Source organism: Dromiciops gliroides, chromosome 5 (genome assembly GCF_019393635.1).
Source record: "Dromiciops gliroides isolate mDroGli1 chromosome 5, mDroGli1.pri, whole genome shotgun sequence".
NCBI classification, from domain to species: domain Eukaryota; kingdom Metazoa; phylum Chordata; class Mammalia; order Microbiotheria; family Microbiotheriidae; genus Dromiciops; species Dromiciops gliroides.
The window spans coordinates 244,003,506-244,022,090 of record NC_057865.1 but is presented as its reverse complement, the minus strand read 5'-3'; the positions used below and the strand labels follow the sequence as shown (position 1 = coordinate 244,022,090).

The following is an 18,585-nucleotide window of genomic DNA, read 5'->3' as shown; positions in this document are numbered from 1 at the left end:
CCATTTAAAAAAAACTTAAAAATTAGCAGTGCTGCTTTAAAATTAAATACTTATCTAACATGTCATTCTTTTCATATAGTTCCCTCTTTCTTCTCTCATGACATCACAATATATTTAACAAAATGAACAGATAAAAATGTAAAGATATGTAAGCATTTGGACTTTAATCATAGTTCTCAATGTGCAGTATGAAGAAATAGAAATGACAATAAAGAAAAAAAGAGAAGAGTAGCTGGATCTAATTATACAGACAGGAATTCTATGTAACACAATTTTGGGACCATTGAGGGATTAGTTTTAAAAACAATTTAAAAACAATTGAGGGGGCAGCTAGGGGACGCAGTGGATAAAGCACTGGCCCTGGATTCAGGAGTACCTGAGTTCAAATCCAGCTTCAGACACTTGACACTTACTAGCTGTGTGACCCTGGGCAAGTCACTTAACCCCCATTGCCACACCAAAAAACAAAAAAACTCACGGAAAAGGAGACAAAAGACATGAACCCCCCCCCCCCCCAAAACCACCAAGAAAATACCAATGACTACTCTACTCATATGGTCCCATCTTTACAAATTTTATGTATTATAAATTTGCATGCATTGATGTCATCCTTAATGAAGGTTTGAGGCGGAAATAGGCTTTTGCAAACTACTACAGTACAGCAAGCCATATCTTTACAGTCATCAATTTAGTGAAGGGGTAGAGAATACAAGATCCTACTGTGCTTATTATTTCTTTATTATGAGAACAACATTTTCATTTGGTAGAGCAAAAAGTTGCTTTAAAGTCTCTTCTAACAAGTTGTCTTCCATGCACAAATCAGTATTATATAAGATTCCTTGAAGATATAACAAGAAGGGTTTTTTTTTAATACTTTTGATTATTATCTGATGAGGCATATAACAGATAATGGTATGCTCACCAAAGGCATTTGATACTGTCATGGAGGATGTCCAGCTTAGAGTACATGTTGAAGAATTCCTTATAGATGATGGTTCTCCAAGTGTTCCTGTTTGTGGATTAAATTGTGCTGATTCTATCAAGTATTTTAATATTGCAGAATATTCTAAACAAGATTCATAATTACTTGTTGGTCTTTCTACACTGGAATAATTCAAGAGTTTATTTCCCAAGTTTTGATGGTAGGATGGACAACCTATAGAGATCACTAATAGTACATTTATCCTGGACAGACATTGTTAATGAATGAATAAGCAGGAGGAGCCAAGTGAGCTGGATTGCTTTTAGGAACTAACTTTTCTGAAACAAAGTTTCAGTTTTTTAACATTAACAGTCTTCTCCTGAAGCCCCTGTGCTGTCAATCATGGAACCCTGTGAAGAATTAAAATTCAGGGATGACCTATGGACTTTGGGAGGGGCTCATGGTGGGCATGAGTAGGCCACATGTTAACAACTAAGAACTGAACAGAAGAAGTAGTAGTATAAGGAATCAAAGTGATGCATGACTAGAAAGAGTGAGGGATAACTGACGGATAGCCTGCTTTGCTTACTAAAATCTGCAATATCAGGAAATCTAAGAAAAAGGCACATTGCCTGAGTCCCTTTGGAGAATGCATGGGGGTTGTGGACAAGAGGCACAGATGAAGTATAGTCTTCACTCTTGGACAATACATGCAATATGCAGTGTATGAGATTACAAATTCATTGAAATATCCATAATGCAACCCTGTGAGGAAGGTAGTATGTTGTTATTTGAAGAAACTTTCAAAAACTTGTGTTGCAGCCTTTAGAAAACATTTCTGCCATTTCCAGCCTTGCCTCCCCCACCTTCATAGAAAAAAGCAGCACAATGGTCATGACTGCTGCTTTACCTCATTCTGTAGGTATAGCCTAGCACTTCCATGCTGAGAGGTGGGAGACATACTTAAAGCAGTTGTGGAGAGTCAGGATTGGTGATAGCACTGAGCTCTGATGTCTTTCAGGGTTATTTTTCTTTACATCATTGCAGTCACAGTGTTAATCATTCTAATTGTTTTTATTTTACTCTCTTAAAGTCTTCACTTTCTCTGGATTATCTGTCATTTCTTATAGTGTCAAGACATTGCATTTTATGCATATACTACACTTTTGTTTAGGCTGACTTTTAATCATTGTGTACCTGTTTTGCCTGCAGTTTTGTTTTCCCCTGTACTCTTAACTAGAGCCAAAGCTGAAACTTAAGTCCAGGTTTTGTCTCCCAGGCCTCCTACACTTTCCATGTTATCTAGATCTCACAGTCTGCTAGTTGGAATTGTGTAGCATCGATAGTTAATACATGGGAGCAGTGGCCATTTATATTTAGTTCTTGAAGTCTTGTTAAATTGTACATCCTAATTCACCTTATTTTCTAAAACTTAAAGCAGTTACTGATATTCTGAAGTTTTTCTATGAAATATTTTAGGGTTTTTCCCCCCTTTTCTGGGTTTGAAATCTAATGCTGCTTAGTTACTAATCCATGTTCTACTTGAAATAAGTTTGATGGATTTGTTGCTAATAAGCAAGTGCCCACACAAGCAGTGGAATCATGTTTGGAACACAAATGTTTTACCATCTGCTTCTCTGTTCTACCAGTTTATTCAAAATCTCGGTCTAATCCTGGAAAATCTGGACGTGTGTGAATGAATTTAGATTGTAAAACTTTGCAGTATATCGACTTATGGTGTATCTGCTCTGTACATTAATGGAGGACTTTTCAAGCTATCGACTTAGTATAGTCTGAGTGAATTAAATGCTCACATTTTCCAGGTGACAGTTTGTCCTAGTTTGTAGAATCTTTTGTAATAAGCCATTTTTTCCCCTCCAGATAATCTTAAGGTGTTTTGAGAGTACTTATTTTAAATCTTGAAGCAGTTTTGGGGTACTTTCTTTTTTTTCCTTCTTAAAACACAATAAAATGGATCAAAATATTAACATTAAAAAATTAACCAGTATGTATTGTAGGAGGTTTTTTTTAACTTTTCGTGCCAGCACTTCTTTTGAAGGGATGACAGAGGCATAAGAAAACATATTTGGCCCTTTGATTTTATTGTTGGCATTAACTTTAACCCATAGTCTTAATATTGGCATAGATAGCATTGTTTTTCTGTAATTTTATTGTGTATCACTAAGCATCAGAAGTTGCTATCTTATTTTAAAGGATTAGAAGACAAAGAACAAAGTTTAACAAGAAAGATTAGCACTTCAGATCTGCTTTCTGAAAAGGTAAGGAATTTGCTTTGTGGTTGGAGTGATGTATAAGCATTATTTATTGGGCTGCTTTTCTTTTGAGTCTTCTACAAGAGCATCTCAAGATAGTAGAAAAAAATTAAAAAAGCGTTAGAAGGGATCTCCAGGTCAGATAGCCTATGCAAGGAAGGCACAAGGTGGCGCAGTGGATAGAGCACTGGCCCTGAAGTTGGGAGCACCTGAGTTCAAATTTGACTTCAGACACTTTAGCTGTATGACCCTGGCCAAGTCACTTAACCCCAATTGCCTTAAAAACTGCAGCTTGGGCCCTTTCCAAGTGGTCCTGATGTAAATCTTGCCACTAGACCCAGGTGGTTCTGGAGGAAAGAGTGAGATCAGTGAACTTGCACAGCCCTCACTTACATCCACTTTATTGCAAGTCATGATGTCACCCTGATGTCATGGTCCTCTTCAGAGAACAAAGGACAAACTACAACAGCAGCAAGCAGGAATCCTCTCTTAACAACATCCTTGACAGCATCCTATCAAGTTCCACTAATTGATTTTAATTGGTCAAAAGTACAGATCCCAACAGATCAGTATACCAGACACGTGTGACACGAATGCTTTGGGAGAGGTGTAATTTTATTTTCCTTGCGTTTTTGTAATTTCCTTGTAATTTTATTTTCCTTCTCATCTTTGCCTCAGCTCTATTTTGTTTAATATTTAGCATGCTCACTTTGAAATGGGCTTTGTTTGGAGATGTCTTCTTTTTTACTTATCTTGTAAATTTAACATATCTGCCTGAGATTCTCTGGTAAAAGAGGGTAGGTAGTTCCAGGGGAAAAGTTATAAATGAGCTCAGGAAAGTACCTTATTGCTGAAACTTTTTGTTGGTGCTTAATTATAATTTATTAATAATGTGATGCACATTATATCCCCATGAAAATCTCTTATATTTCTAAAATCTGTAGATTCTGTGATTTCCATTGAGGTCTTTGAGTTAATAACCTATATAAATGTGTTTTTTGTAGCCTCACTTAGGTGTAAGATCTTAAGCAAGTAGGGGCAGCTAGGTGGCGCAGTGTATAAAGCACCAGCCCTGGATTCAGGAGGACCTGAGTTCAAATTTGACCTTGGACACTTGACATTTACTAGCTCTGTGACCCTGGGCAAGTCACTTAACCATCATTGCCCCACCAAAAAACTCCCCCCCCCAAAAGATCTTAAGCAAGTAAGCCATTCTGTGCCTGTATTTCCTTTATCTGTCAAATAAGGGGTTGGACTAGATGATAATTACAATTTTTTTCTAGCTTAAAAATAAGGTTCAGGATCACTTTAGGGGGAAAAGAGTTTTGAGTATATTAAAAACTGCCACTGAAATTTTCCTTCTGATACTTATTCTAGCATTAGTTGTGGACTAGGTTCAACAAGAAATACTTGAAGGTGTAAAGACCTTTAAGAAATGCATACTTCCATTAAACTCTCTTAATTTAGAAGGCTTAACATTAGCCTTAGAACAGAGACAAAACCAAGAGTGCCCATTTGGAGGTTCTGCTCAATTATCTAGGCTCTTGCCAGAACAAACTAAAACATTTGCATTTATATATGATACTGGGGGTCTTAACATAAAAGAATAACTTTTGTTTTGCTAATTCAGTAAAGGTTAGTTACAGAAAATAAATTGATCTTCAGATGAAATAAAATAATGGTGTGCCTTTCCCTTTCAGAGGGAAGAGTTTAAGGCTTCCATAGTAGTTTGTAGAACATAAAAAAAATGTAGACCAAGTGGAGATTCAGTTGTTATGTGTTAACTAGATCAGAGTATACTGTAGTTTATAAAAGTTTCTTTTTAAAAAAAACCCAACTGTGTAAGGTTGCCATTTTCTTTATGTGTGATAGAAAGTAGTAACTCCTTTCACTTGTGAAAAAATAGCAACAAGCCATTGCTGATTAACTTGTAAGATTTTTGAAGAAAAATACTATCATGGTCTGAATATAGGCTGGATTCCCTAAAAATGCATGTGTGGTTGGGGGTATTATAGGTATAAACTGAAAATACGTTTGATTATAGTGCATATTCAGGTTTTGTGTAAACCAGAGTTGGGTTTGTCTGTATTTGGAACAGAGACTGAGTGTAAATACGAGATTGGATCAGAGTTCTGGACAAGCATAATCAAAGATATGTCCTGAAGTGTTTTGAAAAATTGTTTTGTAAGGCCGATCAATTTCCTACATTTTCAGAGTTGGTTTTTCCATGAAAGAATTGGGCTTCCAGGGGAAAAAATATTTCCTAATTGTTCCAGGTGCTGTCAGACAAGAAGATGTCTTAGGGTACTTGGGGAAGGAATTTATTACCTAGAACAGAATGGTGTTTGGGTCTGCACCGGACTTAAGTAGCAAAACACATTTCCTCCAGTTCCTAGGCCGTCCTAGAACTGGAAAGGGACCTTAGATGTTATAGATGTTATCTAGTCCAGTTTTTCTTTTTACGTACGAAAGACACCAAACCCCAGAGAAGTTAAGTGACTTCCTGCACTTAATAGTAGCTGGGCTGCATTTGAAATTCATTCTCTGATGCCAAGTACAGTTCTTTCCTTACTATATATCAAGTTTTTAGGCCCCAAAAGAAAGCGAATTTTTAAATGGTAGCAAGGTAGGTATTTGCATGTAGGGTAAAAGCTCTGATTTATGCAAATCAAAATCTAGATAAGTTACAGATATTAGATTTTTTTTCTACTTTTCTTTGAAAAAATGCTGTTGGTCATTTAGAAAATTAGGAAATCAGTGGTTTCTGATCAGTTTTACTTAGACCCTTAAGTTTTTTGTGGTATGTAATGTAGGTCTATGAAATTGTTTTCCTTTTTAAAAAATTTTAAGATTTAAAATGTAATAAAAATGTTTTTAAAGTTAGCTTTTAAAAAAAAACAACTACATTTGAGTTTTTCTTTGTAGGGAATTTCTTTTGAGGAAATAGCTACAATGTCACTTGCTCTTCAAATTTAGTCTAAGCTGCCTGGGCACTGAAGGTGGTTAAGCGATTTGCCCAAGTCATATTTGGCTCTATTTATTAAGTTTAGACCGAACCCAGCTCTGTCAGAGACCAGTACTCTTATTACAGTGCTGCTTCTCTATTTGGACTACTAATGAGGCTTGTAAGGTGATGTGGAATCTAAATATTTTGCTAGGATAGGTGATTTTGTAGGGTTACCGGTGAATTTCCTTCTTTATCACTTTTCTGCTTCCTTCAGAGCTGCCAGCTGGGACATATGTTCTTATCAGTCTTGCAGAGGACAGTGACAGCCGTGACATGAATGGGGACATCTGACTTCCCTTAGCTCTTTGAGAGCTGCCTACACTTGAAGAGTGACAATAATTGTGGTAGAGTAGTAGCTGAAGACTTGGGACCAAGGGGTCCTTTTAGGAGGCTCTTGTACCTTTTCTTTATCTTTACCTCCTTCTTTATTGGTATCTTCTAGATACTTTTCCAGTCTTTTTATGCCTTATTCCTCTTCATGTGATACTAGTCTCCTTGTTATTCCTTAACATGTACTCTGATCGCTGACTGAGCATTTTCACTGGCAAGTCCCTATGTCTGGAATTCTTTCCTTATCTCATCTCTCCTGACTTTCTTCTGGTGCCAGTTAAAATGTTACTTTTTGCAAGAGTTCTTTGTTGATCTCTGTTATTGCTATTGCCTTCCTTTGAATACCTAAATCTCCAGTTTATCCTGTTTGTCTCATGTCCACATAGATGATGATCTCCTACATTAGTCTGTGAGCTCCTTGAGAGCCAGGGACTTTTTTTTTTAAACCCTTTCTTTGTACTTCCAGCATTTAATGCAGTACCTGGCACATAAGTAGGTGCTTAGTAAATGTCTTGACTTAACTGTTTCTCTCCGCTGATACTTAACTGATACTCCCATCTGATACAGTTATGTTTTGGCCCATTTGGGAAGGCAGAATAAAATTTTGTTCTCACTTATTTTCTTCAGCATTTTTTTTTTTATTCCCACTTGGATTGGGGGTTCTTGACTGTGTTCTCCCTTTCTCCTTTTTTTCTACTTTTTGTTTGAATTTATAAAAAGCCTGAATCAAGGTGAAATATTCTATTTTATGTATTTTAATTTTCCAGTTTTTCTATTATGATAATTAAATGTTATTAAATTTATATCATACATACAAAATATTCTGAAATAGCAGATTGTTTGGCATTTGTATTTAATGTTGCTTCAAAATAGACCAGTAAGTTGGAAATTTTAGAAAAATTTCATTTCTTTGAAAGAAGCTTTTTTTTTTGGAGGGGGGGTGTACATTTTGGGGAGGGGATGGTGGCAGTAACATTTTGAAATGTTAAAAGAAATTTTAAAACTGTATCTTGTTTTTAAAGAAACTTGGTGAAGATGAAGAGGAGCTCTCTGAGTTGCAGCTTCGCCTGCTGGCTCTTCAGTCAGCTAGTAAAAAATGGCAACAGAAAGAACAGCAGGTGATGAAGGAAAGTAAAGAGAAGTTGACAAAGACGAAAACTATTCAGCAAAAAATTAAAACCAGCACAAAAACCCACTCGGCCAAAAAAGTTAGCACTACAGGTGATTTTATTTTTATGTCAGTTTATAGAAAATGTGACAGTCTCACTGGGTCACAAGGAGGGTTACACGGTGGTTATACCTTCTAAAAAGTTGAGTATTTAAAAGGGCACTGAAGTGGAAGTAATGTTGGTAGCCCATTATTGATTGCTTTTTGGGGAAACTTCCTCTGAAATGCTCCTAAATAAAATTCATTTCTATATATAGGAGTACTTAAAATATTATTCAATCAAAAATAATTTAAAAATAATTTTCTCCATTAAAGCTAAACAAGCCTTGAGAAAACAGCAAACAAAGGCATGGAAAAAACTACAACAGCAAAAAGAACAAGAAAGACAGAAAGAGGAGGATCAGAGGAAACAGGCTGAAGAAGAGGAAAGAAGAAAAAGAGAAGAGGAAATCCGGAAGATCCGAGATCTCTCGAATCAAGAAGAGCAATACAATCGGTTCATGAAGCTAGTAGGGGGAAAGAGGAGATCAAGAAGCAAAGTAAGGCATGATCAATCTTGGCAAAAGAGGGTTTCAGGCCTTCTCAAGAACAGAAGACCACTACTAACCCTTTAACGTGCCTACTACTAGTGTCCTGCATTTGCGGGTATAGGCTAGCAGTATTAACAACACATTGCATTTGCTAGACTGCAGGGAAAAGGAGAGATGAAGCCTTTTCAAGAAGGACTAAAGATTAGGATGGGTTAAGAGAAAACAAAAAAGAAGTGTTAGTAATGTTGGATTAGAATTTACATAAGGAGGCTCTACTTTTTTTAGTTCAGCCAGAGATCAGCCTTGGAAGGCATGCATATGTGGGATATTTCTATTGCAGTGAGTTTTGTCTTCTCAGTTGTACTCTTTTAGATTTATGTCTCAGTGTTTGTGTATACACATGTATATATACTGAGTTCCTACCCAAATTTAATGAAAGCTGATGAAAAACTTGTTACTAAATTTTGGTTGGTGTCTTAAGGAAAATAAATTTCCCATGAAATGTTGACAAAATGCTATTACTAAAAACACAGATTTAAAACCAATAAGTGTTCTTTTTAAAGTATTGATATATGTGTGTGTGTACATATGTATACACAATTCAGTCTTCACTAATATATTTTATTCCTGACGAATTATAATTGGTGAAGTTTTATTAGCTTAAGGTTAATTTTCAAAATTTAGCATTTAGGGAAGAGATAAACTGCTAAGTTTCTTTTTTAGTTTCTGATTGAGTACACAAAGATGAAGATCTGAATCATATACTGGTCATCTCATTATAAAGAAATGTGCAAATTAATCAGTGATTTTTGAAAACTTTGGAGAATTTGCTGAGAGTCCTGGCTGTAGTGTCAGCCAACCTGGCTTCAGATCCTGGCTCTGATACTTATTATGTTTGTGACCTTGGGCAAGTCACTGAATCAGTAAAATGAGACTAAGTTGTCTCAGTAATTTTAAGCTTTAGATCTATGTTCTGACTTTAATGTTCTTACTGATCATGCATTTCAAAATGTAATCTGCAATATCCTTTTTAAAATGGATTCTCTTTAAATTAGGGAAGAAATGCATGTCTGATGTTCTCTAGTCTTACTTATTGCTTCTCCCTAAATATTTGTAGCTATTTCACTTCTGTTAGTAGAACTACATAGATATATTTTTCCTAAGAAGGCAAAGGCATTTTAAATGTGTTGTAAATTGAGCAAAACTTTCTCTTGTGTGTTTAGTCTTCAGATACAGACCTGAGGCGATCTTTAGATAAGCAGCCTATTGATAGTGCTGGAGGCATCTATCAGTATGACAATTATGAAGAAGTCGCAATGGATACAGATAGTGAAACTAACTCTCCAGGTAAAGATAGCTTTTAAATTGATTTCTTGCACCTTTGAAGTACAAAACAAAGTTTTTATTTAGCCAGAAATTTTGGAAAGAAATGTGATGTTGTTTAAAATCAGTCTTCAGTGCATTAGTTTAGCCAGTAGGACTTTCAGTGCTTTCTAAAGACATCTTTTACTTGAAAGCAACAAATGTTTTTAAAAGTTGTCCTAATATTTAATAGCTTCTACTTTTACTTGGGTCTTTTATTTTGTGCCAGATTTAAGAAACCTCTCACAAAGAAATCCAAAGATTGTGCCAGACAGTTGGATTGCTCTTTAGAGGCATATCCTAGGAGAGATGCATGAAAAGTTCATTTTAGTTTTTAATTCTCATTTTGATTTAGGTCTGTTTTGCAAAATTCCATGTAGCAATTACTGTACATTTCAAGTACTTTCTACTTTAGCTCATCAAGAGAAGGCAGTGTTTTTTTCTAAGTCCAAAGCCAATAGAATAGACATCTATGTGATTGTTTCAAAGTTTTTCCTACTTTCATTTTTGAATCCTGTGAGATTTCTGCATCTTGAAGATAGATGTGGAAACTCTAACTTGGAGCCTTACTAAACTGTGTGATTGCCCAAGGTCACATAGCTAGAAGTTAGGTCTTGAAGATTCTATTCTGGGGTCCTTCCCTTTAGGCCAAACTAACTCCATTTCATTCCTTGGCTTCTTTTGGTATGGTGAAGGGAGGCCCGTGTTTGCTAGAATACTGTTGATTTTCTGTGGCATCTCTCTTTTTGGTAGATTCAAGATGGTATTTTTGGTCTTTTAAGTTAAAAAAAAGGTTAAAAAGACTATTTTGGCACTGCTATCTTCATTAATTACCCCTTTAACATGGAGCTGTGTAGAGAGCTGAAGCATTCATTCAGCTTTTTTTTTTTGAGAGCCTACAATGAATGCTAGAGAGAGAGATGGATATAAGCAACACAAATCTTACCCTCAAGAATTCAAGTCAAATGGGGGAATGACGGGTAGAAATAACTTAGTGGAAAGAAGACTAGATTTGGAGCCAGAACCTGGGCTCAGATACTGACTATGGATGCTGCCTTTATGGCTATCTTAGCCAAATTACTTTTCCTCCCTGGGCCTTATTTGGAGCTTAACTTTTGGCTTGATGGTGCTAGGATGAAAAAGGAGAGGGGGAACATTGGTTTATTAAACAAAATGCATAAAGAGGAAGGAAAATAATGGGAAATGTGATAAGGAATAGAAAACAACACAAAACATGTCATTTAAAAAAAATCAAATCCACTAAGTCTTTCCTTTATCATCTGCTACAGGATGTACTAATTAGCAGTGAAAATAGGGGGAATATCTAATATAAAAAAGATTGCTGGCAAATTGCCAAAACTTGGACAGCAGGAAGAAATGAGCAAGTAGGATAGGATTCTTCAGATTCCTTCTAGCTCTAACAGTGTTTGCATTGTGGTCCAAGTACAAGTGAGGGAAATGCCATGGCCTGGTCCAGGTAAAGTGATGTGAGAAGTTTTAGAGGGGAGCTATCACTCTCACCTTGCAAAGAGGGAGGGAGGAGATCTCAGGGTTTCAGTGGGAGGCAGATTTTTAGTTGATCCTAGAAAGAGGGAGGGACTTTAATGTCTTTGGCAGGGCAGAGAGAAGAAAAGGGAGACCATCCTAGTGTCTGTCAGACTGCCACAGTGTCAGCCCTCTGCTATTTGGGAAAGCTTGTAAGATTGATTGTAAGAGATGAAGGTTTATAAGGGCATCTTGCTTTGATAAAATCTGAATTGATGCTTTAGTTGGTCTTTTAAGTTAAAACATCTTAACATTATTTTCTGTTAGAATTTTTTTTGTTAACAAAAACTGAATATGTTTGATTATAGCTGCTTCTCCAGTACAGCCTCTTTTCTTCCCTGAGTGTTCATTGGGATATTTTCCTCCGTTACCACCTATGTCTTTGCCTCCGCCACCTCAGGTTTCAGTAAGTCATCTTTTGGTACGTTTTACCTCATTCCTTTTTATCTTTTCTGTCAAAAGATTTTCATTTGTGTGGAAAAGTATGAACAAGCAATTGAAAATGCTATTTTATAACAATAGATGAAAGTTTAAAATGCAATTACTGAAAAGAGGCAGTATTTATTTTGTATTCTTGAATATGACTAGGCAGATATATCTATGCCATTCTCAGTTACTTTTTAAGCCTATTCTGGGTTCTTTCTAGCATGTTTTTATATACTTTTGGACATCTCTTTGCAGTTAAGCTGGTTTGTGCTAAGGTAATAGTGATTGTTTTTGAGATCAGTCTGAACAAATAGTTGTTTTAATAAAATTGTTCCAGAACTGAGTCAGAATTTCAGATTATCTGAATGTTTACTTGTACTTGTTACATAAAATTGATTATAGTATTACAGGATGTTTCCAAAAAGCATTGGGATCGTGAACTACAATTTTATTTACTTATATCTTCTTTTTTAGGGAAAAAATTTTGCTAGTCTTTGTTTTTACCATCCCTATTCATGTCCTAATATATGTCTCCCCTGCCCAGTGAGTTAATGTAATAAATATTTTTCAAAACCAAGTAGTTCATTGATATCAACCAACACATGATTTGTGTCCATTGTGTTACATTCCACTCTTTTAGTCTTCCACCTTTTTAAAAAAAAAAAAAGTTCATTTTTGCCTTTTCTTCTCTGGGACCAAGTTTGGTCTTTCTAATTATACAACATTATTTCACTGGAATCATTGTGGTTCAGCTTACTTCATTCTACATCAGTTTGTATAAGTCTCCCCAGGCTTCTGAATTTATATTCATTTTTCCTTCTGGCACAATACTATTCCATTGTATTCATATACCATGATCTGTTTTTATCCATCCTTCCCCACTTGATGGGCATCTACTTTGTTTCTAGTTCTTTTCTTCCACAGAGTAGCAAATGTCAATATTTTGGCATGTAGGGGATCTTTCTTTTTTGTCTTTGACCCCTGATTTGTGGTATGTATTCAGCAGGGAGGAAGGTCAAAGGGTCACTTTTTTAGTATAATTATAGGTTGGACTAGTTCACAATCCCACCAGAGTATATTAGTTTGTATGTTGTCCTGCAGCCATTCACCCCAGCATTGAGTATTTCCATCTTTTGTCTTTGTCAGTTTGCTAGGTGTGAGGTTAAATCTCAGGGTTTCAATTTTCAGTTCACTTATTAGTGATTAGGAGCTATCATTCCCACAGTAGTTAATCATTTGCAATTTGGGTGTATAGTTTATAGCCTTTGATCACTTACCTATTAGGAAACAGCTTTTGGTCTGTGTGTCTGTTTTTTCCCTATGTATCTTAGTATCAGACTTCTGTCAGAAATGATTGATGAACATATTTTGACTCAGTTGCCAGTTTCCTTTATAGATTCGATTTTGTTAGTTTTGGTTTCATAATTGTGTTTTCCTCAGAAGTTTGTCACTGGAAGCAATTCTAATATTTAGTAATTTCCATAGGAAAAGCAAGTGAAGTTCTAACTTCTGTTTTCAGGATTTTTACAGTTAATTTTTCTGGTTCCTGAATACATTTTAAAAATTAAGACATGAGTAATCGTGCCAAGTTTTTATTGAATTTTGCTCATCTCAGACAGTACAAATTTTTGCCTTACTTTTCCCCCCGATTTTTATCTGATTTCTACCATGGCATCTCAGCACAGAGAACTGTGAGCAGTCTTGTTTTCATATGTGTTAAATTCTTGTTTTTAAGGGTCAAGTTCTGTTTTCTGAAATGGGTCATGTTTTGGACTGTGACACAAGGAAAGTCAAGCCCCTTTTGGTTAATTTTATCTTAGTATCTATTTAAAAATTGTAATGCAAGACTATCACCATTATATAATAGAATGAGAAAAGAGCAACTGTGTAGGACAGTATAATGTACAGCCACCCAGAAGGAGGAAGGAACAAACACCCCAACGTCACCTACCCTTGTCTGTAAACATAAGGTATATATTGTCTTTTTAAAAGTTGATCTTTCCTAAATGCCCTTAGTTTAGGACCAGATCTTTGAACTTGCTTCCTACTCTTACATATGGCAGTTGATTGATTTGGATAATAATTGATTAATTTAGCAAACATTTGTTAACCACTTATTGTGCTAAGTGCTGGGGATGCAAAGGCAGAAACAAAACGGCCTTTGCTCTCAAAGAGCTTGTGTTCTTTTGGGAGTGTAATATGTATGTAGATAAATAAATGCAGGGTAATGATCCGTGGGGAGAAAGCACCAGTGGGGAGGAGGGGATCAGGCGAGGCTTCATGGAAGAGCTTTTGAAGCTGCCGAGTCCTTTTAAGACAAACCAAAGGGAAGTTCCCTTTTCATAACTGTTTCAATTAAATAAAATTAGAGTTTATACAGATCCTGGTGAATGCCATCAAACAAATACAGTGTGTAACCAGGGAAGCCAGGCCCCTCCAGAGATTCCCTAGAATGAACATCTATTTTCCTTCCTTTCCTAAATGTATTCCTCAGTGGCCCTCCCTCCTAACCTCTGGTGAGTGAGTAAAGGCTTTTTGTGAAGTGCTCCCATATTGTAGCTGGAGGGAGAATCTCTGTTCACCCCAATCACACCTGGAATAACAATCTGAAGATTTTTTTCCATTGAAACTTCTTTCTAATGTTTGTTATATTTGTTATTTACTAATCCTTTTCTTTTTTCAACATCTTTAGGCTATGCCACCTTTGAACCAGCCTTACGTTGAGAGTATTTGTGTTTCTCTTGAGCTTCCTCCTCCTTTGCCCCCTCTCCCACCCCTTCCTCCAGAAGACCCCGAGCAGCCTCCTAAACCACCTTTTGCAGATGAAGAAGAGGAAGAAGAAATGCTGCTTCGGGAGGAGTTACTTAAATCTCTAGCTAATAAAAGAGCCTTTAAATCCGAGGTAATTTTGGGTTCTGAACCTCTAGGTGGCATTATTGAGCTAAGTTAGCACTTTGTTCTCATTTAGCCCTTTATTTGGAGTTGACTTATGAGCCTAATACTGATAACAATGTAGATATATTTAAATATTACCAATGATTTTCTACTTAAAAATAACAATATGTATTTTATTTCCTTATTTAGGAAACATCCAGTAATAGTGGCCCACCTTCTCCTCCAGTTCCCAACAATTCTCAGCCTGTGCCAAGAAGCAATCTTTCAATAGTCAGTATTAATACTGTATCTCAGCCTAGAATACAGAATCCCAAGTTTCACAGAGGCCCTCGTCTTCCACGTACAGTGATATCGGTAAAAAGTAGCTTAATCTTTTTAAAAATAAAATGACCTACCAAAGTATGTATAGAGATCTTTTCTGGAATACCAAAAATGGCAAAATTTTGCTGCTTGTTTCACGAAGCTAGCCAACTTCTTAAGGTTAAGATTGGTAGTAAATATGGTAGTAATGTGCTTTCTGTTCAGCTGTTTAGAAACATTGTTTTGGAAATACTTTACTGAATAATAAATAATAGGTTGGTAGAATTTTGTCTGTTATCTAACCGTACAAAATGACATTATGAGCTTGTAGTGACTTGTAGACCACTAGATAAGGTCAGCTTGGGTTTTCAGGTTGGGAGAAATAAAATGAATAATGATGCTTCATATTTATTCCTCTTCCCTATTTTCTCTTCTAAGTGACACATACAGCCTAGATGATTCAAAGAGACTTTAAGTTGGTTTGTTTGACTCCTTGTAAAGTTTAACTTTATATGATTTATTGTGGTTCTTCCATGTGAAACAGACTTTTTCCCTCAAATAAATCATTTGTGCATGGATCCTAGTTATCTTAGAAGAGGTTTTTTAGAAGAAAAATAAGAATGTTTGCTGATGTTTATGTAGTGTTTTAAAACTTACATAAAGCACTTTACATATTTGTTATCTAGCTTTATACTTACCATACCACTGTGAGTTAGGTACTTGAAGTACTATTATTCTCATTTGATAACCTTGGAGGAACAGGCTTAGGGAAGGAAAAGTAGCTTGACCATATGGTTACCCAGCAAGTAATAGCATTAGGGTCCAATCCCAGGCTTTCCTGAGTCTTGAGTCTGTCCATTTCATGAGGCTTCCTAAATAAAAGATAATTTAAAGATAATCGGCCTCCAGGTGTAAAGGTAGAATATAATTAACAGTTTAAATTGAGTAAAGTGGAGTATAGTAGAGCCACCTGGCTTAGAGTTAAGAGAACTAGGGTGAAATCATTCTACTTTCCTTATCTGTAAAATCAGAATACCTGCATTACTTATTTCTGGCTCTCTCTGGCTATTGTATTTGGCACTTTGTAGAAATGATATCACTTGAATACTTTTTGGGAGGCTTTGAATAGGAATAAGAGGAATTTTGGATTCAGTTTTTGATTCTGTAATAGGACCTGTGAGCTATCAACCATATATAAAAGAGTATTCATGTCTTTTCCAGCAGAAACTTGAAAGGTATAGTGCAGTTTGGTTGTGGCTTGAACTACAAAAGAACTTGAGATTATTCTTACAGCATAGCAAAAGATAATAGTTTTGATTAATATGTAAATCCTTGAAACTTTAGGGAATAGTTGCTATTTTTGTAGGGATTGTAATTTTGTTTAAAACGGGTTAATAATGTTTTGGTGATAGATAATATATGACAATAGGAGTTGGATAAATCCATAATTGAATGGGGAGGTTTTTAGGGAATATAATCAGGACAGGTTGGAATAGGGCCTGAAGGGCTAAAAAGTAAGATGAGTGGGTAGAGAAGTTAGTTATAGGGGGTGTATTTCATCTAACAAGGAGAGCTACCCCAAAATAGAATGGTTTGCCTTGTGAAGTACTGAGTTCTCTGTCACTGAGAGTCATAAAGCTGAAGCTGGGTGACTATTAGAAATTTTATAAAAGAGATGAGTGCTTCAAGTGTGAGTTTGAGCTGTGTGACTTCTAAGGTCTTTTATAACTTATTATTATTGAGTGTGTGTCTATCCTTTAGAGATGAAACATCTGTTATCAGTGACAAATGTTATTATATTTACAGCTTCCTAAACATAAATCGGTGGTGGTAACGCTAAATGACTCTGACGATAGTGAATCTGATGGGGAACCCTCCAATTCAACAAATAGTGTCTTTGGAGGGTTGGAATCCATGATTAAAGAAGCAAGACGGACTGCAGAGGTAAGTGGGACAGTAGAAAGAAGAAGAAAAGGCGATCTGTTTGTCCCTTTAGAGAACAATGTTTTTTCCCTGTGAAACGTATCTTAAGACATGTTTCTAATGGATTAAAACTTGGAGATGGTCCTCAGACACTTAACACTTACTAGCTGTGTGAACCCTGGGCTTGACCCCAATTACCCCACTAAAAAAATTAAATTAAATTAAAATTAAAAAAAACTTGGAGATGTTAAATGTTTGCATTGTGAGAAACTCAAAGGAAAGACAGAGTTGAGATCATATTTATAGTTGATTACATGTTAAAAAATAGCAAATGGCCTCATTGTTTTCTTAATATAGTCTTATTTAGAAAGTATGTTACTGTGCCTACTTTTATCCATCTGTTTCTGTTGTCTTTATTGTTGGAATATGTGGAACTTGACTTCAAATGGTTTCTCATAGGCTTCAAAACCAAAAGCACCACCAAAATCTGAAAAGGAAAATGATCCTATGAGAACACCTGAAGCTTTACCAGAAGACAAGAAGATTGAATATAGATTATTAAAAGAAGAGATTGCCAGGTGAGTAGCATTGTCATAGTTAATTTTAAAAAATATTGACTATTTTAAAAGTCTACTTGAAGTGTGGAAGCTTGTGAGGAACATGACTGAGGAAGATTTTTCTCTTCCACCCAGGTAGGTTAAATGTTATTTATACCCATCACCCAGGAGGGGGAGCCAGATGATCATATATTGAAGTGAATAGGGTTTTGTTTTTTTTTTAACCCCATCAGAAAACATTATAGAACAAAAAATAAGGAGTGAGTAATATTTTGAATTCCCCTGCAACAGGTGCTTAAAAATACTTGCTTCTTTGCTTGATCGCCAGGTACGGGGAAGGCTGCCTCAAGTTATTCAAATCAGGGTTTATTGTTTATTAGTAATGTTCTTAGTTTATTGTTTAGTACATATGCTCTGAGTTTTTACAAATTTAAATTGCTTTAAAGTTTTTATTTACTCCATCTTCCCCCACCTTCTAGTTTTGATTGTTAGAGTAATGACGTACTCTTTTATTTTTTTACTTTGGTCTTAGTCGAGAGAAACAGCGTTTAATAAAATCAGATCAGCTGAAGATAAGCTCATCCTCTCCTGCCAACTCGGATGGTGAAATTGATGGGGTCGGCAGAATAGCAATGGTTACTAAGCAGGTGACAGATGCAGAAGCAAAACTTAAGAAACACAAGTAAGTGTTTTATCATCTCAACCAATAATAGGAATAGTTTGGGGGGAGCTAGGGAGGTTTTCTTTTGTGGTTAATTGCATTGGTATTCTGTTTCACTGGCAGGGCTTATCTTTTTTTAACATGGGCCTGTGACTTCATCAGTATAAGGAACTTCCTATAAGGAAAATCCTTCTACAAATGCAAATTAGCACTTGCTCTGAAATTTAGTTTTAGAGACTTGCCTAAGGCACTGAGAAATTAAATGATTTGCTGATAGTCACATAACTAGCTTGAACCAGGTCTTTCATATTCCAAGGCCAGGTCTTTATTCACTTTTACTGTGCCTCTCTTTTGATATGTTGAAACTCAAAATGATTGAGATCTTCTATAACAATTTTCGATGTAATTGAAAGAACTACTACATACGAAATGATGTACTGAAATGAGAGTTCTCCTTAAAAGCAGTCACTTTACAAGACTACATGATGTTCCCAGTTTGGAAAGCATCTTTTGAACTTCCCTTTCTTTGTAGTTATCTTCAGTCACTGGGCTCTTTCTCTCCCCCCCCCCCCCCCATCAATCTTTGCACATCTTTTGTTTTTTGATTTTTGGAAAGAGCCAGAACTTCTTAGGGGCAAGTTCCTTAAATTATGTGAGTGGATTTCTGGTTAGTAAGGAATTATGGC

General features: G+C 35.9%; 1 protein-coding gene across 2 annotated transcripts in view; it reads left to right on the top strand.

The window, feature by feature from the left end:
- Nucleotides 1-18,585, top strand: part of ZFC3H1 (zinc finger C3H1-type containing) — a 59,960-nt gene that overhangs the window by 11,066 nt on the left and 30,309 nt on the right. Inside the window, exons 3-12 of one of the 2 annotated variants that reach the window (XM_043965651.1) lie at nt 3,137-3,201; nt 7,555-7,753; nt 8,016-8,239; nt 9,454-9,577; nt 11,446-11,543; nt 14,256-14,465; nt 14,648-14,812; nt 16,565-16,702; nt 17,141-17,259; nt 17,771-17,920. In XM_043965651.1, coding sequence (XP_043821586.1) covers nt 3,137-3,201; nt 7,555-7,753; nt 8,016-8,239; nt 9,454-9,577; nt 11,446-11,543; nt 14,256-14,465; nt 14,648-14,812; nt 16,565-16,702; nt 17,141-17,259; nt 17,771-17,920 — 1,492 coding nt within the window. Of the gene's footprint in view, nt 1-3,136; nt 3,202-7,554; nt 7,754-8,015; nt 8,240-9,453; nt 9,578-11,445; nt 11,559-14,255; nt 14,466-14,647; nt 14,813-16,564; nt 16,703-17,140; nt 17,260-17,770; nt 17,921-18,585 lie in introns of both variants that reach the window. The other variant, XM_043965650.1, reaches the window with a different exon arrangement.